At 45.7% G+C, this 26947-nt stretch overlaps 2 protein-coding genes across 2 annotated transcripts; one reads left to right on the top strand and one right to left on the bottom strand.

The window, feature by feature from the left end:
• Nucleotides 1–669: 669 nt before the first annotated feature.
• On the bottom strand, nucleotides 670–7170 carry CCDC116 (coiled-coil domain containing 116). The gene is made up of 4 exons (XM_083373249.1): nucleotides 7020–7170; nucleotides 5227–5826; nucleotides 3070–3756; nucleotides 670–1775 (listed from the first exon to the last, which is right to left on the bottom strand). The coding sequence occupies exons 1-4, from the start codon at nucleotides 7077–7079 to the stop codon at nucleotides 930–932; spliced, it is 2193 nt and encodes a 730-aa protein (XP_083229375.1). The 5' UTR covers nucleotides 7080–7170; the 3' UTR covers nucleotides 670–929.
• Nucleotides 7171–18021: 10851 nt separating this feature from the next.
• YDJC (YdjC chitooligosaccharide deacetylase homolog) lies at nucleotides 18022–25385 on the top strand. Its single transcript, XM_083373296.1, has 5 exons — nucleotides 18022–18325; nucleotides 21005–21164; nucleotides 22141–22240; nucleotides 22674–22851; nucleotides 23611–25385. The coding sequence occupies exons 1-5, from the start codon at nucleotides 18162–18164 to the stop codon at nucleotides 23966–23968; spliced, it is 960 nt and encodes a 319-aa protein (XP_083229422.1). The 5' UTR covers nucleotides 18022–18161; the 3' UTR covers nucleotides 23969–25385.
• The last annotated feature ends 1562 nt before the right edge of the window (nucleotides 25386–26947 follow it).

Raw genomic sequence — 26947 nt, 5'->3', positions numbered from 1 at the left:
GGGGTGCAGGTTATAGAAAGGTTTGGGGACTGCTGATATAGAGTGACAAAGAGAACAAACCCCACTCCTTTCTAGCATTGATAACGTTACCTAGTTGGGTCATGAAATGTCTACAAGAAAATCAACAAGCGCAGAGAACATCAAGGACCCCACATTCCTCCTCCTCTTCCTCCTCCCCCCTCCATCCTCTTCCTCCTCCTCCTCCTCTCCGCAAACCCCACTCCCTTCTAGCATTGATAACGTTACCTAGTTGGGTCATGAAACGTCTGCAAGAAAACAGCCAAGCTCAGAGATCACCCAGGACCCCACAGTCCTCCTCCTCCCCCCCCCACCTCCTAACCCCATCACTTTCTAGCACTGATGATGTTACCTAGTTGGGTCATGAAACGTCTGCAAGAAAACAAGCAAGCACAGAGATCACCTAGGACCCCACAGTCCTTCCTCCCTCCCTCCCTCCCTCTTCTGCATAAACCCCACTCCCTTCTAGCACTGATGATGTTACCTAGTTGGGTCATGAAACGTCTGCAAGAAAACAACCAAGTTCAGAGAACACCCAAGGACCCCTCACTTCAACCCTGAGCTACAAATACTCCTTTCTAAGGTGGCTTCGTTACATGGGTAAAGTAAAGTATAGGATAGATGGGAAGCCAAGAAAAAAAAAAGGCCTTTTAATGTTAAAAAAGAATTTTAAAAAAGTATGTAAAACTCAAAGACATCTCCGAACCAGGTGGAAGATAGGCTAGCTTCTGAAGAATAAAACTCAACGTTTCCCGAATTAAAGCCAAAAAGCAAAACTCAACATCGGAAAGTTCAACGGGCTGGTCATCTTGCGGGCGAGATACCGGTTAGATGCAGTGGAAGGCGGAAGGCACTGGTCTGACGTCTGTAGACAAATGTATATCCTTTATTAATCAGACAGAAGTTCAATTTCAGATTTTGGGCAGCACCGTCTTGCTCCCTTCTCCGGCCAAGCTGGACTTTGGAGAGAAAGCTTTCTTGCCCTGAGCTTCAGATCCCTGGCTGGTGGCGTCCACCTCCGGTAACACAACGGCAGGGCTAGCTCTTCGGGCGGACCACAAAGACTTTGGCGTGCCGAGAGCGGAAGGAGATTTCTCCAAATCCTGAGCGCCTGATTTCTTAGGATCATCTACAGTGATGGTTGAGACCTTCGTACTGGGAGGAGATAGCTTTGAGCTTGGCAGCTGGGTGCCACCGGTCTCTTCCGCCGAGGCCTGTTCGGCATCCGATGGGAACTGAGGAGGCATGATCTCAAAAATCTCCGCCCCGCCCTGCTCAGAGACGCCTTCTGTTTTGCTGCTCTGGTGTCCGTGCAGCTTGACGGCCACCATTTTTCCTTTGGGCAGGTCTGATGGCTTGGTGAAGAGACTCTGCTTCTCCTCTATTTTTTTCTTCTCTCTGCCTTTTTTCTCTTTCTTGTCTTCCCCTTTCTTCTTCTTCTCCTGCTTGGGCGCTTTGGGCTTGGTCGGCTGCTTCTTGGAGATCTCGTCGTAAACTTTGGTCCAGTCAATCTGAGAAGAGAGACGTATCCCGCTGCCCTTGATTTTCTTGTAGCCGAACATGATCTCCAGCAAGACCTTGGTGACCGGGACCGAGATGAAACCCAGTTTCTCGGCCAGGAGCGTTTCGTAATTGTACTTGTACAAGATCAGCTTGGCGGCGTTTTCGATCAGGAAGTCGATGATGGACTGCTTGGGAAGAGGTTTTCCCTGGAGACGAGCTCGTTTGATGTCCTTCGGAGTGATGATATGCCTGGTCTGAAGAAGTAGGAGAAAAGGAGAACCAGGTTTAAGGGACCGGTGCAAAAGAAGCTCTTAAAATAAAAACCTGCTCAGAGATTACAGGTTTCCAGGGGAGGCAGTCTGGGATAAAGGGGTCCCACTGAAGAGAGCGTAGAGAAACGCAAATGAAAATAAACTTCTGTGGCATGACAAGGATATGCCAGACTATTAAAAAGCCACTGGGATTGTATTCTTTCTTTGGCCTTCTTTAGAAAATAGTTTATGGGCCACACTGACAATTAGAGGCAGGACCTGTTTACAGGTGCTTAATCCAATCCGATGCAACCAATCCAATCCATTTGCTATCTCATCCAATCTAATCATAGGAGAAAAGAGGGCAGGACCTAGGGCGGAGTTAAAAGAGGCATCAGCCTAGAATCCCTAAGTAGCCACAAACGAGCTCTTTTGAATTCCGCTGACCCTTAGCTAAAGTCAAGCAATTGAGAAGATCCTTGTGCACAGACATGAGTGCCAATAAGTTACTTCACAATAAATACCTCGGTACAATAAAGAGCAACAAATCGGTGCAAGACCACTTGGACCTTGCAGTGTGGACCTGATCTTGTGCACCTGACACCAGTCTGACCAACACAACCCAGCCCAGTTTAGTCCAGGCCAGTTCGATCCATTTGCTATCTAACCCAGAGTTATCCAATCTAATTGAATGCAGTCCATCTCCCCTCTACAAATCCGATTTTCTAACCCTAACCTGATTTGATCTAATGTGATCTAGTACCTAATCGATTTCATTCCTTCAGCTCCTTTCGGGAACACCCTACTGGCTGATAAGGACTCCCGCTTGCTCCGAGCAGCATTCCCTCTGCTTTCTGTTATTGAAATGGGATCTCGAGAGGGAGGCTACGTTGCAGAAGGGGGAGATCTCAGTGGAACTAAAGAACAAAGGCTTCTTCCCTGCTCTTTTGCTAGCCAAGATTAAACACGTCTTCCGAAAAGTAGGAAGGAATCAGGATGCAGAGACGAGCAGATGATTCATAAGCCAAGGACCAAAATAATTGCTCTATAAGGAGAACAATCTCCCCATATGTCCAACCATGGGTTTAACCACCGTTGACTCATGGAGAAGACCCCCTAGGCCAGCTTTTTCCACCACCACCCTACCCCTCCAAAATGGACGAGGAGCCCAGTCCCCAGCATCCCTAGCCTGTGCAGCTCAGCATTCTGGGAACGGCGGCTCAGACATGACCGAGGAGCCCTCAACTTTGTCTCGGTGTCTCCCAAGCTTTAGAGAAGAAACCCTCGGCGATGATACCGATTTGGTGGTCTCCGTTTCAGCCTGGCTTGGCTCTTGCTTCTTCTGTCTGGATTTCGGGAGGGGAGGTGGGACGTATCTTGGCTTGGTTGGAGTTTCCTTCGTTTTGGGCGAGACGTACTTGGCTTTGCGAGCGGACTCCTCCGGAGTGGTTGGCTTCTGTTTGGTTTTGGGGAGACCAGGTGGGGTGCGTTTTCCCTTCTCCTCCTCCTCCTCCGAGTGGGTTTCCTCCTTCTTCTTGCAGATCACATACAGCTTGTCGCCCTCGGAGGTTTCTTCCTCGCTCTCGTACGTTTCGGAAACGTTCTCCTCCTCCGAATCCCAGGAGGTAGAGTAGCCGCGCTCCTCAAAGAAATCGACGATGCCGCCCGTCACGGTGGCCTCCAAAATCTTGAGCACCGCTTGGTTGATGACATCCTGGAGACCTTCCAGGATCTTGGTTTCTTCTAAGAACTCCAACAGATGCAGGTGCTCATGGCAGACGTAGTGCAGCGGGAGGCCATGCTGAATCGGCCGTTTCAAGACGCTGGTGATTTCCTTGTGGAGCGACTCAAAGGAGAACGCGTCTTGAGGAAGGGCTCTCTGCAGCTTGGCAAAAAACTCCCTCCTGGGATGCTCAAAGGACTTGGCCCAGATGTGCAGATGTTGCTGCTGGAAGTAGCTCTCTCCCGACTGTTCGGAAAATGACTGTGGGGGAGGGAGAGAGAGAGAATGGGGAAAGAAATCAGAAGAGAACAAATTCATCCTAGTCACCAAAAGGGCGTCTTTGGGGACAGGGGGAATGGAATGGAATGGAATAGAATATATAGAATAGAATAGAATAGAATAGAATAGAATAGAATAGAATAGAATAGAATAGAATAGAATAGAATAGAATATATAGAATAGAATAGAATATAGAATAGAATAAAATATAGAATAGAATAAGAATAGAATAGAATAAAATAGAATAGAATAGAATATAGAATAGAATAAGGAATAGAATAGAATAGAATAGAATAGAATAGAATAGAATAGAATAGAATAGAATATGGAATGGAATGGAATGCAATGGAATGAAAGAGAAGAGAAGAGAAGAGAAGAGAAGCTGGAAGGGACCTTGGAGGTCTTCTAGTCCAGCCCCCTGCTCAAGCAGGAGAACCTAGACCATCTCAGACAAGTGACTGTCTGATAAGAGCCTGATAAAAGACAGAGCCTGTTTCATATATGGGTAGTCCTTGATTTATAGCAATTGGGACCAAAATTTCTCTTGCTAAGAAAGACTAAGTGACTAAGTGAGCCAGACCCAATTTGCCTCTTCATCCCATTCCTCAAGATTATAGGTAGACATGGACTTACAAACGCTCATTGACTGTTTGAAGTTACAACAGCATTAGAAAAAGTGACTTATATCTGTTTTTCACACTTAACGACCATTGCAGCATCCCCATGGTCAGGTGATCAAAATTTTAAGTCTTGGCAACTGGCTCCTATTTATGACAGTTGCCGTGTCCCTGGGAAGGTCACGTGATCCTGTGGCCAGAGAGGTCATAAAATGGGGCAAAACGCACTTCACACCTGGCTGGCTTAGCAGCAGAAATTCAGGGCTCCATGAGGACTGCCAGCATTCCCATTACGTCATCTGATTTGCAGACTTACCACCAAACCCAGGCTGATAATGGCCTGGCTCCTCTATGCCAGGAGTCTCCTTTAATTTAATTTAATTTAATTTATTAATATTTCTATACCGCCCTTCTCCCTGAGGACTCAGGGCGGTGTACAGGGCAAGAATAAAACACAGAAATGTACAAAAATTAAAAGATAATTAAATACATGCCCGATTAAAATACAATTAATACATAGTAAAAACCCCAATAAAAAAATGATTAAAAAAAAAAACCCCACCAATCCCCCTCATGCCAGAATTCCCAGAATTCCCAGCCAGCCAGGCATGGCTGGCTGTGGAACTCTGGGAGTTGAAGTCCACAAGTCTTAAAACAGCCACGTTCAGATGCCCCTGATTTTTTTATTTTTTTTTTAGTACCAGGGATTGAAAATTTAAGGCAAAAAATAATAATAATTCCTTTTCTGGCACTGGGTTCCCTCACACAAATCCGAACCTCAGAACTTTGGGCCCCCAGGACTCTTCTTACAAAATGGCCTCGACTTAGAAAATACCTCCGCATGGATTCTTCCTGACAGCTCCTGACCAGCCTGTTTTCCGACTTTGGGGAGCCTGGAGACGTATTTATCCAAGAGGCAAATTTTGCCCCTTCCCTTTGACGACTCTGAACTCAGGAAGTGCTTGTCCCGGTCGTCGTCCGAGCTGGACACGGTGGTGGTGGCTTGGTACTGGATCTGGGAACGCGTGGAAGTGTAGGAATAAGACCACGTCTCGCTCTCCACGCTCGAGGCGGATTCCTCCTGGAGGTCAAAGATGGGCTCCCCGCTTTGGGACGTCACGTCGCGGAGCTTCTTGACGGCGTCCTCCACGATCTGCTGAAGGCTCTCCAGGACGTCCTCGTCAGCTAAGAAGTCCACAAATTCGGAAAATTCATTGGCCAGGTCGCTGGTTCTCTGATTGCTGTGGTGGTGGTGGTTGCTGCTGTTGCTGCTCTGGTGTCGTTTTCGCTTCCCTTGGTCTCCCTGGGAGAAACTGTGGAGGGGCCTGGTGGAGCTGGACGACTCTGGGCTTCGGTCTTGACAGCGAGACGGAGGCCGAAGCATGCTCCTCCAGTCGCAGGGACCTCTTCTAGGACTGGCGTGGTCGTTGCCGTCCTGCAAGGCAGGCAGAACAGCTGGTAGTCAACAAACACAAGCACAGGAAGGTCTCAACTTACAATTATTCCTTTAGTCACCATTCCAAGTTACAACGGCGCTGGAAAAAAATGGACTTACGACCGTTTTTCACACTTACGACCGTTGCAGCCTCCCCAATGTCACGTGATCAAAACATAGCAATTGACTCGCATTTATCTTACTTATATATGTCAAATTCCTTTCTCTCTACCTCGTCTTTCTAGCCGTTGATCAAAGGTATCCCATCTTCTAAAGTATAGCGAATCTTCTTTCTCTTTCGTTTTCAATGCCAATCTATCCATTTTTGCACAATCTAAATTTTTTAAAATTAACTCTTAACTGAAATCTTCATTTTTTTCCACGGTTGAGCAAATAGGATTCTCGCTGCAGTTAATACATGTAATATTAGATATATACACTCTTACTCCTACAAGTATGCCTAAGAAAAATAATTCTGGCTTCAAATCTATATGTCCTTTAGTAATTTTCTCTAACTAGATGTGTGTTCTTGACCAATATCTTTTGGTTTGAGGGCACGTCCACCAAAGACGGTAGTAAGTGCCTGGTTTTGGTCTACGTCTCCAACAGTTGCCAGATATGTTTTAACACACTTTTGCTAACCTCAATTGACTCACTTTTATGAGCATCAGAAGCTGAGGTGCCCACGTGTCCAACCTGGAACCAAAGGCTGTGATGGATTGATAAGATTATTACAGTAAATCTGGGCTTTTCAACCTTGGCAGCTCAGAAGATGTGTGGACTTCAACTCCCAGAATTCTCTGGGAAACGTGCTGGCTGGGCAATTCTGGGAGTCAAAGTCCACACTGCCAAATTGGGAAGAAATGAGAAGGCACGATTGCCGCTGGGGACCAAACTCTTACTGGGTGGGTTGAGTTGGCGACAAACATCTGCAGAAGTTTAGTAGGCTCCTGGCAGAGACTTAAATTCCTGGATCTGGATCTACCTTTTTGTTTTGTTTTGTTTTACAATCAGGAAACTGATTTTCGTGGAGAACTTGGCTTTCCCGAGAAGCTAACGGGTGATTTTTTTCCCCTGTGTTGATGCTGGAGACTTTTATAAGTGCCATCTGCTCCCGTAAGCTCCCAGTTTGGGTAGTCCTGTTTCTACAAAGGCATGTGAAGGGAAGCCCTTGGTCCTTCCTTGGTCCTCACCTGAGGTCTTCTGAAGCTCTCGTCATCAGCTAGATAGCCAGAATATTTGTGACCTTCCATAGTGCTGAAAGAACAGCTCCTTAAAGATCTTCACACCTCCTTCCTGGGGGAAAAAGATCATTTTTAGTGTAGCCCTCTTTCAGCGTGTGAATATTCCCGGGGCCTCTTAATAGGAAAATCCTTTTTTGGCCTGATCGACATAAAATGGAATTATTTCAAGCTTTGCAATAAAAAACAACAACAACAGAGAGGTGCTTTTTTATTTATTTATCAAAAGCTCCTAACGTTTTAAGCTGCTGTAATCACAACCTTTCCCTCTTCTGAGTTTTGCACATTTGAGCGTATATTTGGATTCTTTTAGGCAGAATTATCTGATTTGCTAAAACTGGTGGTCAAAACGATAAACTGATCAATTAGTCGGTTAATTGATAGTGTGTGTGGTTTTTTTTTTTTTTTTTTACAAATAAGAATTTCAAAAGTTGGGAGAAATATCCTGAGAAATATCAGTTCCACCATCCCAGGAAGGTCTTTCCTTCCAAAGAATTGGGAGCTGCTGAAGGAATAAAATCTAACGAGAAACAGAAAAAAATTATCCTCTCATTTTCCTTCCTTCCTTCCTTCCTTCCTTCCTTCCTTCCTTCCTTCCTCCCTCCCTCCCTCCCTCCCTCCCTCCCTCCCTTCCTTCCTCCTGTTCTTTCTTTCCTTCCTTCCTCCCTTCCTTCCTTCCTTCCTTCCTCCCTCCCTCCCTCCCTCCCTCCCTTCCTTCCTTCCTCCTGTTCTTTCTTTCCTTCCTTCCTTCCTTCCTTCCTTCCTTCCTTCCTTCCTCCCTCCCTCCCTTTCTTCCTTCCTTCCTCCTGTTCTTTCTTTCCTTCTTTCCTTTCTTCCTTTCCATCTCCTCCCTTCCTTCTTTCATCCCTCCTTCCATCCAAGTATCTCCATAACAAAAGACTGTGAAAAAAAATGCCAGCAAAATACCGAAGTACTGAAGCGGAAAATGAACAAAAAAAATGAGAAGATTACACCGTGCCCAACATCAACGGATGAAGTACGTTTAACTGAACAAACCACAAGTGTTTGGTTGACTAAACCACCACTGGCTGGGTTCACACAACCAATGCTAACTCAGAAACCATGGTCTAATACAGACCCACCACTGCCTTCCTATGAACACTTATTGCTAGTCCATGTATGATATGCCACATGCTCAATCCATCCATCCATCCATCCATCCATCAATCAATCAATCAATCAATCCCCCTTTTGAAAAGAATGAAAAGCACCGTGTATCCTCCTTACCAATGGCCTTAAAGAAAGTTAAGGCATTTGAGAATTAAAGAATGGGTGAGGATTTCTAATCTCCGGAGCTCTTCGTCGTGTTGAAGAGTAGTCAAAAGTTTCGCCGAGGACGAACAAATCGATTCAGACTTCAAGCTTTAGAGATGAGACAAAAGAGTGACTTACGGCTTGAAAGAAGAAAGAAGAAGAAGAACAAGAAGAAGCAAGAAGGAGAAAAGAATCTTCTTCTCCTTTGTTACATCAGCAGTTCTGTTGAAGCGTTGGCGATTTCATCCATTTGCATAAAACATGCTGTTGATGTCCCAAAGAGGCTTTTTTTTCACGAGGCAACTGAAGAAGCTTCTCGGATGAGAAGCGAAACGTCTTCAAAGAAAAAACAATCAAGGAAGTGCAGTTGCCTCTTTGGAAAAAAAAAGCCTCTTTGGGATAATTATGACTTGGATGACTTGAGAATCTCCATGGACGTTTACGTTTATTTTATTTTTTATTTTAATTCCATTTATATCCCGCCCTTCTCCGAAGACTAAGGGTGGCTTACAAGCTTAGCAGTAGCCTTCATTCTATGTATATGCCTGCTTGTTAGGGCTTTCACACACACCCCAAGCGGCATTATTACAAAGTCAGCTTATTGCCCCCAACAATCTGGGTCCTCATTTTACCTACCTCGGAAGGATGGAAGGCTGAGTCAACCTTGAGCCTGGTGGGACACGAACCTGCACTCATTGCAGGCAGCTGGTGTTACTTAAGGAGGCATTAGCCCACTGCTCCACCAAGGCTCTGATGCTTAACCTGTACACAAGACCTCAGAATCCAGAACTTGCAAGTTTTCATTCCAGGTGGCAAATGGTTCGGGGATTTGTTCAAACTGGGTTTTTTTTAAAAAAAGATTGTTTTTGATCTTTGATTGCAGTGTTAACCCATTGTTTTATGGAGTCACGGGATTGGGATAAGGTGATTGAAAATTATGGACCTTCCGATATAGAGATTTTATTGTCTTTTTTTTTTTACTGTGGGCACACAGGCACACATTAAAAATGAAATTCTGTTGCCTGCTCTCAAAAATGTACACATACATAACACACATGTAGACATAATATATACATACATATGTATATACCTCTGTGTGTGTATATGTATGTATGTATTTATGTATGTAAGGGACGCGGTGGCTCAGTGGGTTAGGACGCTGAGCTTGTCGATCGGAAGGTCGGCAGTTTGGCGGGTCGAATCCCGAGTGCCGCGTAGCAGAGTGAGCGCCTGTTACTCGTCCCAGCTTCTGCCAACCTAGCAGTTCGAAAGCACGTAAAAATGCAAGTAGAAAAATAGGGACCACTGCGGTGGGAAGGTAACAGCGTTCCGTGCGCCTTTGGCGTCTAGTCATGCCGGCCACATGACCACGGAGACGTCCTCGGACAAGCGCTGGCTCTTCGGCTTTGAAACAGAGAGGAGCACCGGCCCCTAGAGTTGGAAACGACTAACACGCATGTGCGGGGGAACCTTTACCTTTTTATGCATGTACAGTTGCAAGAAAAAGTATGTGAACCCTTTGGGATTATGTGGTTTTTTGCATGAATTGGCCATAAAATGTGCTCTAAACGTTATGTAAGTCACAACAATAGAAAAACACAGTCTGCTTAAAATAATACTACACAAACATTAGCTGTTGTCATGTTTTAATTGAAGATAAAATGGAAACATTCACAGTGCAGGATGGAAAAAGTATGTGAACCTTTGGACTTAATAACTGGTTGACCCTCCTTTGGCAGCAATAACCTCAACCAAACGTTTCCTGTAGTTGCAGATCAGACCTGCACAACGATCTGGAGTAATTTTGGACCACTCCTCTGCACAAAACTGTTTCAGTGTAGCAATATTCTTGGGATGTCTGGTGTGAATTGCTCTCTTAAGGTCATGCCACAGCATTTCAATCGGGTTGAGGTCAGGACTCTGACTGGGCCACTCCAGAATGTGTATTCTGTTCTGTTGAAGCCATTGTTTTGTTGAATTACTTGTATGCTTTGGGTCATTGTCCTGTTGCATCACCCATCCTCTGCGGAGCTCCAGTGGCGGACAGATGGTCGTACGTTTTCTTGCAAAATGTCCTGATAAACTCTGGAATATATTTTCCCATCAATGACAACAATCCGCCCAGGCCCTGAGGCAGCAAAGCAGCCCCAAACCATGATGCTCCCTCCGCCATGTTTTACTTTGGGGATGAGGTTTTGATGTTGCTGTGCTGTGCCATTTTTTCTCCACACATAGTGTTGTGTGTTTTTCCCAGACAACTCAATTTTGGTTTCATCTGTCCACAGTATATTTTGCCAGTAATGCTGTGGAACATCCAGGTGCTCTTTTGCAAACTTCAAACATGGACAGATGAAACCAAAATTGAGTTGTCTGGGAAAAACACACAACACTATGTGTGGAGAAAAAATGGCACAGCACGGCAACATCAAAACCTCATCCCCAAAGTAAAACATGGCGGAGGGAGCATCATGGTTTGGGGCTGCTTTGCTGCCTCAGGGCCTGGACGGATTGTTGTCATTGATGGGAAAATGTATTCCAGAGTTTATCAGGACATTTTGCAGGAAAACGTACGACCATCTGTCCGCCACTGGAGCTCCGCAGAGGATGGGTGATGCAACAGGACAATGACCCAAAGCATACAAGTAATTCAACAAAACAATGGCTTCAACAGAACAGAATACACGTTCTGGAGTGGCCCAGTCAGAGTCCCCGACCTCAACCCGATTGAAATGCTGTGGCATGACCTTAAGAGAGCGATTCACACCAGACATCCCAAGAATATTGCTACACTGAAACAGTTTTGTGCAGAGGAGTGGTCCAAAATTACTCCAGATCGTTGTGCAGGTCTGATCTGCAACTACAGGAAACGTTTGGTTGAGGTTATTGCTGCCAAAGGAGAGTCAACCAGTTATTAAGTCCAAAGGTTCACATACTTTTTCCATCCTGCACTGTGAATGTTTCCATCTTATCTTCAATTAAAACATGACAACAGCTAATGTTTGTGTAGTATTATTTTAAGCAGACTGTGTTTTTCTATTGTTGTGACTTACATGACGTTTAGAGCGCATTTTATGGCCAATTCATGCAAAAAACCACATAATCCCAAAGGGTTCACATACTTTTTCTTGCAACTGTATATATTTCCATTATTGAAAAAGCTTTTTAGTTCTGTCAGGACAAGGAGTCCTCAACTTACAAGAGTTTACTTAGTGACCATTGGAAGTTACAATAGCACTGAAAACACTGACTTATGACCCCCCCCCATGGTCACATGATCAAAATTCAGGCGCTTGGCAACTGACTCGTATTTATAATGGTCGGAGAGTCCCGGGGTCATGGGACCCCCTTTTGTGACCTTCCGAGAAGCAAAGTCAACGGGGCAAGCCTGAGTCACTTAACCGCCGTGTTGCTAACTCTTCACGAGTGCGGCAAGAAAGGTTGCAAAACGGAGCAAAACCCGCTTAACAACTGTCTCGCTTAGCGACAGAAATTCTGGGCTCCATTTGTGGCCGTAAGCCGAGGACTAGCTGTATTGTACCTAAGCTGCCCGGGCTGTCTTAGGTGAGATCGGCTGTATAGAAATGTGATAGACAGATCAATTATAAAAGAGCCTTGGTGGCGCAGTGGGCTAATGCCTCCTTAAGTAATACCAGCTGCCTGCCATTAGTGCAGGTTCGAGTCCCACCAGGCTCAAGGTTGACTCAGCCTCCCATCCTTCCGAGGTAGGTAAAATGAGGACCCAGATTGTAGGGTGGCAATAAGCTAACTTTGTAATAATGCCGCTTGGGGTGGGGGTGAAAGCCCTAACAAGCAGGCATATACATAGGATGAAGGCTACTGCTAAGCTTGTAAGCCGCCCTGAGTCTTCGGAGAAGGGCGGGATGACTCAGCCTTCCATCCTTCCGAGGTAGGTAAAATGAGGACCCAGATTGTTGGGGGCAATTAAGCTGACTTTGTAATAAGCCCTAATAAGCAGGCATATACATAGAATGAAGGCTACTGCTAAGCTTGTAAGCCGCCCTGAGTCTTCGGAGAAGGGCGGGATATAAATGGAATTAAAAAATAATAATAAAAAAATTAAAAAAAAATCAATAAGTCAACCAACCAGTCAGTCATCCATCCCTCCCTCCATTCACCCCTCTCTCCATCTACCCATCCATCCATCGCTCCAAACCCCTCCTCCCCCTGTGGCTCCAGAACTATAACTCTCAGCAGCCTCCACCCAGCGTGGCTCAAGGCGAGGAATGCTGGGAAATGTAGTCCAGTATCCTCTGCGGTGGGGGAGAGGACGCTGAATCAGCAGCGCGGCGACTCCGGCGCTTCCTTTGGCAGCCGCGCGCAGTTCCCGTCGAGGCCACCAGAGGGCTCCCCCGCGCCTTTGCCGGGTCGCTTTCGCTTTTTCCCGGGGCTGAGCTTGCAAAGGCGCTTCGGGCATGGGCGCTGCGGCCTTTCGTCATGGGTGAGTGCCAGGATCCCTGATTTTTTTGGGTGGGGTGGGGTGGGGTCCCTTCCCTTTTTGCAGACGAGAGAGGCCGTTGCATGGCCCGCCGGGTGCAAATCTTGAAGCAGAGCGGCTCTCCCTTCTTGCCCTTCCTCGCCCGGCCTGGGCACCGAGGCTGACTTCTAGGAAAGAGCCGGTGGGTGGGTGAGTGGGTGGGTGGTCGCGGGTGGGGGAGGAGGTGGACGAAGGGAAGGAGTAGGTGCAAAGCAAGCTGCGATCCGATCCTGCTTTCAGCGACTAGCCAGGGCCGGATAGATGCCCCCGGGCTGCCCCCCGCCCCCCGGTGGCAAGGGTGGCAATGCACCGCCCGCGCGGAGGGGGGGGGGGAAGGCGAGGTTGCAGACCCCGATCGAGTCTCTTTGCACCCCTAGAGCTGCCGGCCCTGCCACCCCCGCCGCCGGTTCAGATGTCCGCCTTCTTCCGTGCCAAAGCGGATGTGTCGAACATCTGGATGCCACGCTGCTTACTCCGGCTTCGCGTCGGAGGCCGGCCCGGAAGGGGTGGCATCCCGGCGGCAGATGGGATTCGGAGTGGTTTGGGAGAAAGCCCGGGAAGTTAGGACGGAATCCGGATCGGGAGACTGGGGTAAAGCTGTTAATCTGGGATGGGATGAGGAAGAGTCTTGAGCTGGGCCGGACTGGATGACCTCGAAGGTCCCATCCAAGGGAAGATGCAGGAGGGGGGGATGGGCAGAGGGAGCAGAGGATCCCCTTGGAAAGGTGGGCCTGTTTTCCCACATGCCAGGCTTCTCCCCTCCCAAATTAAGCTGAGTCGGGGCTTGGATGGGGCACCACAAGGAAACCTCAGGTCTGGACAGTAGACGAGATACAGGTAGTCCTCGACTTGCAGCCAGAATTGCGCCCAAAGTTTTATGTTGCTACGTGAGACAGGCAAGTAACTTTTGCTCCATTTTTACGACCTTCCTTGCCACAGTTGTTAAGTGAATCACGACAGGTCTTAAGTTTGTAACACGGTTGTTAAGTGAACCTGGCTTTCCCCCATCGACTTTGCTTGTCAGAAGGTCGCTAAAGGGGACCCCTTGACCCTGGGGGCCCAGCGATCGTCATAAAGACGAAGCCAAGCTTGTGAATTTGGATCACCTGGCCGTGAGGATGCTGCAGCGGTTGTGTGAAAAACGGTCGTGAGTCGACTTTTGTCAGCGCCGTTGTAACTTGGAGCAGTCACTCAATGAGCTGTTGTTAAGTCGAGGACTATCTGTAGTAGCAGAAGAAACTTAGCCTGGATACGATTGCCAAGAAAAGCTTGACTTCAGAAAACCAGGGAACGAGAAGAATCAGTTATTTTGTTATATAGACCTTGACATCTTACCTCTTCTGATGCTTAAACCCCACTTTAGAATGACTAACCATAATTAGAACGAATGTAACGAACATCTAAGCCCCTGAGAAGGAAATGGCAATTGCAAGATTCCATAGGATTCAATTTAATGGGAATTGCATTTCAATCGTGGTTTGTGTTCTTGGAGAAGCACCCTTGGATCTTGCTTTAAGCCCGAACTAATTAACAATGGGCTCCCTTCACCCCAAATATGTAACCTATCTTACGGTTTCTAATCGCAAGGTCTGAATTCACACATCGCCCTAAGCCAAAACCTGCATGAATCGTTTTCGTGTGCTGTGTGAATTTGACCGTTCTGTTACAGGACACGGAAAGCTAAATTGTTCATTTGTGATTTATCTACGGATCACATTTATATGGCCGCCCGTCTTCGGCAGAGTACAACGAGCAATCGATATGTAACAATGCAAAAACGAAAACAATGGAAAGACATGAAAGAGTCAAATTACGAACGAAAAACTAATGTGTAAAATATACAAAACTGCAAGGGAGAGAGGAAAAAGATCAGCCTGAATGGAGAATTTCTCTGATAGTCTAGAATTCCCAAGCCTGGTGGTATAATCGGGTCTCAAGGTATTTCCAAAATGATGGTGATGATTTAATAATATAATAATCTCATGCCAGACATTTTGTGGATCATAAAATAATCCACGGTTATGGTCAAGAATCCTCAGCATGAAAAGCAGACAAGCAAGGAATAATAATAATAATAATAATAATAATAATAATAATAATAATAATAATAATAATAATAATAAAGTTGGAAGGGACCTTGGAGGTCATCTAGTCCAACCCCCTGCTCAGGCAGGAAACCTTATACCATTTCAGGCAAATGGCTGTCCAGTCTCTTCTTAAAAAGCTCCAGTGTTGGAGCATTCACCGCTTCTGGAGGCAGGTTGTTCCACTGGTTAGTTGTTCTCACTGTCAGGAAGTTTCTCCTTAGTTCCAGGTTGCTTCTCTCCTTGATTAGTTTCCATCCGTTGCTTCTTGTCCTGCCTTTGGGCGCTTTGGAGAATAGCTTGAGTCCCTCTTCTTTGTGGTAGCCAAAAAGAATCCAAAAGGCGTAGATTTATTTTCCGGAAAGACCACTGCCTTCAGCTGAACCCATTTTTTTTATTTATTTCATTTACTTGTGTGTGTGTGTGTGTGTTTTATCCCACGTTTTTATTACTTTTATAGGTAGCTCCAGATGGCGAATGTACCTAATGCTCCTTTGTCCTACTTTCCCCACAATAACCCTGTGAGGTGGGTTGTGCTGAGAAAGAAAAGTCAACCTAGCCAGATTTCATTTCTCAGGTGGGACTAGAATTCCCAGTCTCTTGGCTTCTAGGCCGGCGGCTTTGAAATAATTATTTTGGAAGCATTTGAAAAGAGGGGAAAAATAATGTAGGAAGCCCCCTTAGCGTGGTGCTTCTTTTCTGTTTAAAACCAGTTCAGAATATTTACTAGAAACTTTATATGCAGTGACCTTAACGGACACTTTTAAGGTGTGGCAGCGAAAATATTTCCATTTTAAGGAGCAAAGGAGGAGGCGATGAAAAGGATTCTTTTCGTCAAGGCATAAATTTATATCCTCTGCAGTGATCAGTGTCACTTGTCTATTGCAGTTGATTTTTGTAAGGGCTTTTTTTTTAAAAAAAAATGCTCCGCTGATCTCTTTCTGGCTTTCCTTTATGAAAACCCAGCTTCCTAAACTTGCTAGAACACGTCTGAATTGTTTTCTAGCCTTGCTTTTCACTATTTGGGGGGTGGGGGTGGGTGGGGTTGGATGGAGATTAAAGATAAGATAGAATGAAAGAAAGAAGATAGATCAAGTTTGAAAATTAAACCTATCACCTTGTGTTGGCTTGCAACCGACCCTGGAGAACGGGAGTTCCTGCCAACCGTTTCCAGTGTTGCACCGTTTCTGGATTTTCAGTTGGTTACTTCCTGATAGCACCCGGATATCTTCAAGAAAAACCAGTATTTGTAGACAGCCTGTGATCTCAGCTCTGGAAGCCAAAGGAGACCTGGTCAATTTTTGCTAGAGAAAATTCCCTGGTTAAAAAAAAAATAAAAATAAAAATAAAAATTGGTCGGTCAATTGCATCTTTCTCAGATCAGAATTCTGCCTTTCCCCGCAGCCCAAAGACTAAACTTGGGAAGAAATTGTGAGTATGGCTTTCCTTCACCCGTGAACACATTGTAGGAAAGGAGAAGTGTTGAGGACGAAAATTCAGGCAATTCACCTTTTTTTTATTCAAATATTAGCTCTTGAATTCACGGCCTCGGACGAAGCCACCTGTAGCTAACTAACTGGGTTAGTTAGTTAGTCTGGGTTAGCGTAGCCTCTTTCCACCGGATCTGTTAAGATTTCGACATGCAGGAGTGTTTGAAAGTTTCTGCGAGTTTTCTGGACGCTGCCCGTTTTTCAAACCCGGATTGAGCTGAGTGCGATTTTACGAGAACTGAATCCTTAGAAGCCTTAGCCCTGTTTAATAAGTTCTAGTTAGATTGGAAAAAATGGGAGGAGTGGGAATTTTTAATATTGGCTTTAAACCTGTCCTTGTTCTGTGTCTTTTTCTGCCCAAATCCGTCAGTATACGGAGTTCATTTAAATCAGGTATTATTTATTTGATTTTATTTAATTTTATTTCCTGCCCTTATTACTTTTATAAACAACTTGCAATGGGGAACACACTTAATCCTCCTTCCCCCCTCCTATTTTCCCCACAGCAACAACCCTGTGAGGTGGGTTGGGCTTAGAGGGAGGGACTGGCCCAAAGTCACCCAGTTGGCTTTTATGCCTAAGTCAGGACTAGAACTCACCGTATCCTGGTGATTGGCCCAAAGTCACCCAGTTGGCTTTCATGCCTAAGGCGGGACTAGAACGCACCGTCTCCTGCTGATTGGCTCAAACTCACCCGGTTGGGTTTCATGCCTAAGGTGGGACTAGAACGCACCGTCTCCTGCTGATTGGCTCAAACTCACCTGGTTGGGTTTCATGCCTAAGGCGGGACTAGAACGCACCGTCTCCTGCTGATTGGCTCAAACTCACCTGGTTGGGTTTCATGCGTAAGGCGGGACTAGAACTCACCGTCTCCTGCTGATTGACTCAAACTCACCTGGTTGGGTTTCATGCCTAAGGAGGGACTAGAACTCACCGTCTTCGTGGTGATTGGCCCAAAGTCACTTAGCTGCTTCCATGCCTAAGGTGGAGCTTTTTCACGGTTTCTTCCTTGCTTGATCTTTTACAACAGCCCTTTGAGGCAGGCTAAGCTGAAAGAGGGCAAAATCCGTGCCAAAATCGGGTTGGTTTAAAAGTCACCAATTTAGCATTTCCTCCCCATTTTGTTAAAGGCCTCTGCTAAGGTGTTAGCGCTCACTCCCTAAAGCTTCTGGGTTTTATTTTTTTTAAAAAATTTTTTTAGGACAGGACATTTTATTGTTCTCCCATCTCCCCCCCCCTCCCCCCCACACCTCTTGAGTTAAAAATTTTGGTGCCTGAACTGTACAATTCCCCACCTGTTGCAAATGACCTTGCCTTAGTTGAAAGGGGCTGGGCTGAGTTATAGGGCACCGTTCTTTGGTGTCCATTCTCTGCTGCACAAATTGTTCCCACGAACAATTCCCCCGTGTCGAGGGTTAAAAAAAAACAAACCAACCCCAACTCAAACCCCAACCACTGTGCTTTTCCTGCTTCATCCAGAAAGGCGAGTTTGGCTAATCCTCTTAAGTTACGTTGCCTGTGGCGGTACTTACTTCCCACACACCCCTGCTGACGGCGAGATTAACAGCAGAAGCGAGCAGAAGACGTGTCCTTAGATTTATGCTTCCTTGGGACGCTGGAACGGGGCGATAGGTCCCGCGGTTCATCGCTTCCTTCTTTGCTCCTGTCTTCCCTTTGGGGGAGAGGAAGAGATAAGGGGCTAACGCCAGGACTTCTGGCTGAATTTTGCTCCCAGGGTTGACTCCTAAGGATGCCCAAAGCCAGGGTGAAGCTCATCGTAACCGGAGACGACTTTGGCTATTGCCGAAGGAGGAACCAAGGCATTGTGGAGTGTTTCCTGGCCGGTGCCGTCTCCAACGTTTCGCTTCTGGTCAACGGGAGTGCCGTGTCCGACGCCGTTCAGCTGGCCCAGAAGTGAGTCTCTCCTTTAACCTTTCTTTGGTGTCAGCCAAACAGATCTTTAGACCCCAAAAGTGCGTCTACAGGTACCTAACAGCCCTACATTTAGTGACCAATCAAAATTACGGCATCCAAAAAAAAAAGCGACTTATGACCCTTTTTCCACGCTTGCGACTGTTGCAGCATCCCGTGGTTGCGTGATCAAACTTTTTTTTTTAAAATAAAGTTTTATCGATTTTTTTCCCCCAATAACAATTCTTAGTACCTGCTGTACGGCGTGTCGTCTTGGTTCATAAGTTTTTCCAGAAAGAACGTACAATCGATCACGGTCGATTAACAGTCCGTAATTAAACTTTTATATTTCCGTAGTATATCAATTAATAGGTCAGGCGATCAAACTTTGGATCAAGCTTGGCAACTGGCAGGTATTTAGGACGGTTGAGGCACATGGTTTCCCCACGGTCAAAGTTCAGAAGCTTGACAACTGGCATGCCCGTGATTCTTGCTGAGCAACAGAAATTTTGGACTCAGTGGTGGTCGTAAGTAGAGGATCACCTGCGTCACAGTTTTAAGACGGACGGAGTTTCAACTCCCACAGTTCCCCAGCGGCTGGGAATTCTGGGAGTTGGAAATCCACCCGTCTTTAAAGTTGCCAAAGCTGAGAGAAGAACTGCGTTACCGCCCGCACCAGTTTGGGCTGCCCTCTGGAGGTGTGGATTTCAGCTCCCAGAATTCTCAGGGATTCTGGGGGATTCTGGGAGTTGAAATAAGTAACTGGGGCCAAGATTGCAAGGCAGCGCTAAATTCCTAAGGCCAAAGGACCCTGCCTTTCTTTCTTTTTTTTCACGCAGCCCCCAAACAGACACTGCTCAGAAAGAAATGGGAGGGAAACAGGAAAACACTTAAGAAGTTGGAATAAAGGAAGATTTTGGTTACCCAAATATAACTTACTTTGACATGATAAACAATAGAGACACTTTGAACACTGATGGGAAATTAAAAGTTGGACATTAAGGGCAAACGCAATGAAGATACATTTTGAGAAAAGTTATCAAAAACTGGTATTATTGATATTATGAGAAAAATGTAACAAAGATGTTGGTATTCAATTGGATATTTACTAATAACAAGAACTGTATTTGCCTAGTGTGGGTAAAACAGGTACTACTGGTAGAAGAGAGGAACCATGTGATGGTGCAATAACGGATCTAGATTGAAGAAGTTAATATATATCACTGAATTACTCATGGACCCAGACAACACGTTGTCTATTAAGTAAAGGTTCCCCCGCACATGTGTGCTAGTCGTTTCCGACTCTAGGGGCCGGTGCTCATCTCCGTTTCAAAGCCGAAGAGCCAGCGCTTGTCCGAGGACGTCTCCGTGGTCATGTGGCCGGCATGACTAGGCGCCAAAGGCGCACGGAACGCTGTTACCTTCCCACCGGAGTGGTCCCTATTTTTCTACTTGCATTTTTACGTGCTTTCGAACTGCTAGGTTGGCAGAAGCTGGGACGCGTAACAGGCGCTCACTCTGCTACGCGGCACTCAGGATTCGACCCGCCAAACTGCCGACCTTCCGATCGACAAGCTCAGCGTCCTAACCCACTGAGCCACCGTGTCCCTTGTCTATTAAGTACTTGATTGTAAAACTAGAAAATTAATAAACTATTTATATATGTATAAAAAGAAAGAAATGGGGAAGGGTAACTAAAGATGCTGCACAATGAAAATACTCTATATTTTTTGAAGAGGTAGAAGCAGTCCGATGGCAGCTTTTTTAAAAAAAATAATAATAATAATCCTTGAGTGTTTAATCAGGTGATTTTATCTAACTTAATCCTGGTCTGCTTCTGTTCCCGTCATCTCAACCAATCTAAGATAATTTATTGCGTTGTGTTGACTCTTCGCGAACCTTTTGAGATTCCTCCTGCATCAGCTTGAGATTGTTCTCTTTCCCTTGTTGCTAATTTCTTCCATACATACTCCTTTAAGTTTCCACTGGGAGCTCATTATTATATACACAACAGTGTGAAATCGCAGCAGCCGGCTCTTTTGCTGGTATTCGTATGCCTAGATTTTTCCCTAGCACGTTGTAAGGCATCGGCGTTAGAAGATGTGCAGATTTCGGCAGCGGAGCCTTTTGTGATTGACAACGATGGACATTTTGTCAGTGCCCAGATTTTATCCGTGACTTCCAAGAGGTTTTGATACGGTCCCAGGGTGGGATCTCCTCCAATTCTATCCTCATCACAACACTTGTGAGGGAGTTAGGCTGAGAGGCCATAATTAAGTCCAGTGTTATCCCAAGAAGCTTCATGAGCAAATGGAAATGTGTACTGGGGTCTCTCCTTGCCCACCCTATTATGTTAGTCTTTATGCAATCTTCTTGTCTATATCCAAACTCTGGAAACCTGATCTGTCAGAGATGGCCCTTCATATTTTCATATCCTTTTTGATAGTGAGGCAATAGGTATTGCTCACACTTCAACCACATCCTGGAAATATGCAAGGAAAACTACAGTTCCTGCTACTAACGCTTGATCCCACAGATTATGTCACGGAAGAGGAATCTGATGAGTCACCATCTTGAACTGGGAATGGGTTCAAAGTCAACAGATCCTGCAAAGTTTTTCTCCTTGGCAGATGCTCAAAAGTTGTTGAGGGTTTTTCATTTTTTTTCTCTCTGTCTCTGTAGGCACTGCATTCCAATAGGACTCCATGCCAACCTTTCTGAGGGCACCCCAGTGTGCCCAGCACTGAAGAAAAAGTCCAGCCTACTCAACCCAGGGGGCTTCTTCCATGGAAAGATGGGAATTCGGACATGTTTAAACGAAGGACTTCTAAATATGGCCGAGGTGAGGGGAAGCCAAGGAGACACACCTCCATCTGCTCTTTCAAAGGTGGTTGAGATACGTTGTGAAGGATGCCAACTTTGAGCCAGGCAACTCAAAAATGGTTGAGTTTGGTCTTCTTTTCGGTGTAGGCCAAATTCATCAAGGAGATGATGTTTCTAACGCAGGGCTCTTCAAACTTGGCAACTTTAAGACTTGTGGACTTCAACTCCCAGAATTCCTCAGCCAGCCCGGGAGCTGAAGTCCGTAAGTCTTAAAGTTGCCAAGTTTGAAGACCCCAGTTCTAGTGGGTCACGGGTTTCTCTTTTCCTGAATTGTACAAAGCCTGTTTTTGAGTCCACACAACAATTTGCGTGTTTTCTGCTAAGAAGGGCAGGAAATCACAAGTGCTCTTTTGGGTTAGCGTCGTTCGAAGAGAATTTCAGAGCTTTGTAGCATGGAGTTGAAATGAGGGGTCCTTGGTGCTCTCTGAGCTGGATGGTTTTCTTGCAGACGTTTCATGACCCAACTAGGTAAAATCATCAGTGCCAGAAGGGAGCAGGGTGTGTGGAGAGGAAAAGGACTGTGGCGCCCTTGGTGCCTTCTGAGCTTGGTTGTTTTCTTGCAAATGTTTCATTACCAAACTAGGTAACATCGTCAGTGTTAAAAGAGAGTTGGATGAGAGGAGGAGGAGGAAGAGGAGGACTGTAGGGTCTTGGGTGCTCTCTGAGCTGGGTTGTTTTCTGGCAGACGTTTCATTACTCAACAACAAGGGAACAGCACGGATAATGCTACCTAGTTGGGTAATGAAACATCTGTAAGAAAACAACCCAGCTCAAGAGACCAAGAAGGACCCCTCATTCCAGTGCTTGCCACGATGTCCCTCAGAAGCTTTCATTGTGCCCGATTCATTTCGTAGGCTTCATCCAATGATTCCATTTTTACAAAGGAGAATATTCGCGCAATTAATTTACAGCTTCTCCTCCTTTTCTGTGCTTAGGTGAAACAGGAATTAATAGCACAGGTTGAGTTGTTCTGTGAACTGACCGGCCATTTACCGCATCACATGGATGGACACCAACATGTCCACGTTCTCCCAGGTAGGTAGAATCTGCTTCGGTTGGTCTATTGAGCCTTGGTGGAGCAGTGGGCTAATGCCTCCTTAAGTAACACCAGCTGCCTGCAATTAGTGCAGGTTCGAGTCCCACCAGGCTCCAGGTTGACTCAGCCTTCCATCCTTCCCAGGTAGGTAAAATGAGGACCCAGATTGTTGGGGGCAATTAAGCTGACCTTGTAATAATGCCGCTTAAGGGGTGTGTGAAAGTCCTAATAAGCAGGCATATACATAGGATGAAGGCTACTGCTAAGCTTGTAAGCCGCCCTGAGTCTTCGGAGAAGGGCAGGATATAAATGGAATTAAAATAAAAATAAATAAATACCGCCTCCCTAATGCTCCTCAGAACCTTGGAGGCTTGCATTTCTCGGAAACCGGTTCTTCTTAACAATGCGCTTCCTCTTGGGTGACTCTTCCAGAGATCAGACAGGTATTTGCAGAGGTGCTGGAAGGTTACGGGATCACTTACACACGCGTTCCTATTGAACCAGATCTTCCACGCTGCGGCTGGATAGAGCCAACTTTGATGGATTTCTATTTGGGAGTGGAGAAGGATTCGCTGAACACCATCGAGGTCTTTCAAAAGCATGGCATAAGGTGGGACATGGATAAAGCAGGTCATTTTCTAAGTTAAAGAGTAGAAAAACCTAATTCGCAACCAGGAAATGTGTAATTTTTGAAATGACAGTCCGGCTACAGGTACGTGTTCGACTTAGGGTCGTTCGTTCAAGCAACTGTTTGAACTCCCTAAGGTGTTTTTTGCCCAAAGGCAAGTGGACTTTTCTTGCTTGAAAATGTCTCGCTTCTCGTCCAAGAAGCTGCTTCAGTTCTGATCTAGATTCTTGAATGAGAAGAGAAACATTTTCAAGAGGTGGGTGGGTGGGGGAAAAACAAAAAAAGTCCAGTTGCCTTTTGTAAAAATATTGATTATAAAGAAAGTCTTCAGCAAAGGATGCCTTATACAGGCAGGGCTCAAAATTCCCGTTGCTAAGCCAGACATTTGTTCAGCGAGTTTTGCCCTCTTACATCCTGTCTTGCCACAGCTGTTAAGTTGTCAAGTTGGGAACACAGTTGTTTCAATGAATCGAGTTTCCCCATTGACTTTGCTGGTCAGAAGGTCGCAAAAGGGGATCCCGGGGACGCGGTAACCGTCGTAAATGCAAGCCGGTTGCCAAGCGTCTGGATTTTGATCATGTGACCGCGGGGATGCCGCAACGGCCACTAAGAGTGAAAACTGACCACCAGTCCCTTTTTTCAATGCCGTTGCAAATCTGGACGGTCGCTAAACGAACTGTTGTAAGTTGAAGATTACCTGTATGTCGGAGATTTAAGCAGGTTTTTGTCTACCGCTTCTAGGTGGCCAGATATATATATAGGCCTCAGCACCATGGGGAAAAACATGTCCGTCCAGAGCATCTTAGAGGCTATTGATAATGCCACCACCGCTCATCGGGCCAAAGAGGACTCGACGTCTCCTCCGCCATCTTCATTCTTAAGTCCTGATCAAGGACTCCGGACGGTGACGCTCGAACTCATGACTCATCCAGGCTACCCCAGCATCCCCCCGACTGGAGGTTGCGGAGAAGGCCCGGATGACTTTTCGCAGTCGTGGGAACGCCGGCACGAACTCGAGACGTTAACCAACCCGGAGCTCCAGAAACATTACAGGATCAGGAATATTCAGCTCTGTGCCTTCAAAGATCTCGCTATCTGACCCCCTCGGCGATGGACGCTCCCGTGTTGAACTGCATCCTGGGAAGATGCTGGATCAGGGATGGTTCCGGTGGGAGCAGAAGATCTTTGGGAACTTTTTGCCCTCTCTGCAGGCAAGAGAGTGCTTCTTCCTCCCGTTTTATCATTTTTATTTTTGTAACTGGAGAATCTCAAGAGGGAGAACTCAGGACTGTGGTAGTCTTCACGCAACGTGCAGAGCGGGATCTCCAGAGATGATGGTTATAGAAGCAGGCGAGAATGACGGCGTTGTTCTTGATAGAAATGCCAGCATAGACCTGGCATTTTAGGGTATATCGAGAGGGGAGGATATTTTAAGTAACTCAGGGTTGAAATGAGGGGCGCTTGGTGCCCTCTGAGCTTGCTGCTTTTCTTGCAGACGTTTCGTGACCCAACTAGGTAACATCATCAGTGCACTCCTGGATTGTGCTTTAACGTGACAATTGTTTTCATGCCAGAGGCAAGCTCTGGGGCCTGGTTCCAACAAATCACAATTAAAACAAGCCTAGGCTTGGCATGATGTACGAACCCAGCCAGGTTAAGTCTCTCTTTCTGCATCGTATTCTGAGACAGAAAGGCATTTGGAAGAATCAAAATGTTATTTTTAGGTTGTTCTCGCTTAGTAACATGGCGATTTTTCTTTAAGGATTAGCGGGGGGGGGGGAAACACCCCCCCAAACCCAACCATTTGAATAGCAAATAGAACAGGTCGAATCAAGTTATCTCTTCTATCTGTAAGACATAATCGAAACATTACGAATGCTTGTTAGGAGGAAGAAAAAGGGTTTGGAGTGTTCCGAATTTTTTTTTTTTTAAGCCTTGGGTTGATGGTGGTTTAATCTCAAAAAAAAAAAGAAAAGCAAGCTGTTGTTTAGGTAAGCCTTCCCAGGCTTGAAAAATAAAATAAACCAGTCTTTGGGCAATTGAATGCTCCCCCCTTTTGCACGCTCAGTTGCTTTGTGCAAACCCTTTTACAGAGATGATCCTTTCTCAAGGTTTGTTTCACCGCCCGGTGAAACAAACAAATTTCCTGTTTTAAAAGATGAAACTTAGCCTGGACTTCCACAGGAGGTTCCTAATCCCAGCTGTGATCCAGTAAGTATAAAAAGGCTGCTGTTACTTCTCTTTCTTATTTCACATTGCACAGGTGAGCCTCAACTTACAACTGCCTTTCTAAGCAATGGAAATTCTGGTCCTAAACTGTTGGAGGTCCTAAGTTGAGTATTATCTGTAATAGGTCTCCAATATAATGTTTATGCTTTGAGAATTACATTCCTTTGGCTGATTGTTTAAACATTCAAATCAATTCTGGGACTCTTGTTAATTCCCACAAGCTTCTTGGAGTTCTCTGTTGACACTGAATTATTATTTATTCATGTAATTACTCTGGGGCTAATGGTGAATTAAACTAGATTGTTGTTTTTTTTTAAAAAACACACACACACACCCTCTTTTCTATGGATAAATAACTGCTTACTAATTAGCTCTGCATTTGATTGGGAGCAGTTTGGGAAATTTGAGTTTCTTCCAGTCACTCCTCTGGCCTGCAACTAGTTGAAACTAAAGGAGCATTAACAGCGGTGGCAGAATGTGCCAGCATTTAGCCATGTTTTAAGATGGATGAAAGAAAAATCTACCTCTCCTTTCTAGCTATCTTATGTACTATAAAAGGTAAAGGTTCCCCCGCACATGCACGCTAGTCGTTTCCGACTCTAGGGGCCGGTGCTCATCCCCGTTTCAAAGCCGAAGAGCCAGCGCTTGTCCGAGGACGTCTCCGTGGTCATGTGGCCGGCATGACGAGATGCCAAAGGCGCACGGAACGCTATTACCTTCCCACCGTAGCGGTCCCTATTTTTCTACTTGCATTTTTTACGTGCTTTCGAACTGCTAGGTTGGCAGAAGCTGGGACGAGTAACAGGCGCTCACTCTGCTACGCGGCACTCGGGATTCGACCTGCCAAACTGCCGACCTTCTGATCGACAAGCTCAGCGTCCTAACCCACTGAGCCAACCAACCTAATTTGGCTAGTTTGTTCTTATATAACAGAAACAAAAGAGAGAATTTGCTGGGCATTTTAACTAGTGCTACTTAAATTACGTTGACAAAACAAACAAACATTGGCCAGGATAGATGTCAAGAAAGTTGATAAGCTTGGGAGGTGAGAAAGAAAGAAAAGAAAGAAGAGAAAAAGAAAGAGGAAAGAGGAGAAAGAGGAAAGAAAAAGAAGAAAGGAAAGGAAGAGAGGAAGGATTGATTCAGCTTAGCACACAGAAGTGCAATAGTGTTATTTAGTTAATCCATTCATCAAAAAGTCATTATTTCAAAAATTCCGTACAGGTAAATTCTCAGCTTACAACTATTCATTTAGTTAAAATGGGACTTTAAAAAAGTGAGTTCCAGTTGGTCCTTCCACGTAAGGCAGCATCCCCACGTGGGGTCATCTGGTCAAAATTTGGTCATTTGCCACCGAAGCATTTAAACCAGTCAATCCATGGCTTCAAAATCTTAATTCTAACAAAGCTAATTTCTTCCTACGTCCAAACAGCCGGAACGAGACAGCAGGACCGGTTAACAAGCCAAGTGTCGGAAGCAAAAGAATCAGCAAGCAGCTGGAAAATTTGGTTTGGGCAAATCCATCTGCTCACCTCTTGCAGAAATGAGAACGGGAGGTTTTCAAACATAGACCTGGACAACCTTTGACCTGGGATGTATAAGGTCTCCTGCCTTGAGCAGAGTTGGGACTGGAAGACCTCGGAGGTCCCTTAGGATTCTATGTTCTAAATCGCCGCTCGGGTACATCGAAACAGGCCCTCCGCTGTCAATCTTGTCTTCAAAACTTCCCTGGTTTGGTGTTTTTTTTGTTTTTTTGGGGGGTGAGGATCATGCCATTTTGGAATCCTATGACTTTTGAAGCCAGGAGGTGGATGAATAGAAAAGGAAAAGGAAATGGGGAATCTCATAG

Source organism: Vipera ursinii (genome assembly GCF_947247035.1).
Source record: "Vipera ursinii genome assembly, chromosome: 14".
Lineage (NCBI taxonomy): Eukaryota > Metazoa > Chordata > Lepidosauria > Squamata > Viperidae > Vipera > Vipera ursinii.
The sequence above is the reverse complement of the archived record's forward strand: the minus strand, read 5'-3'. Positions and strand labels throughout refer to the sequence as shown.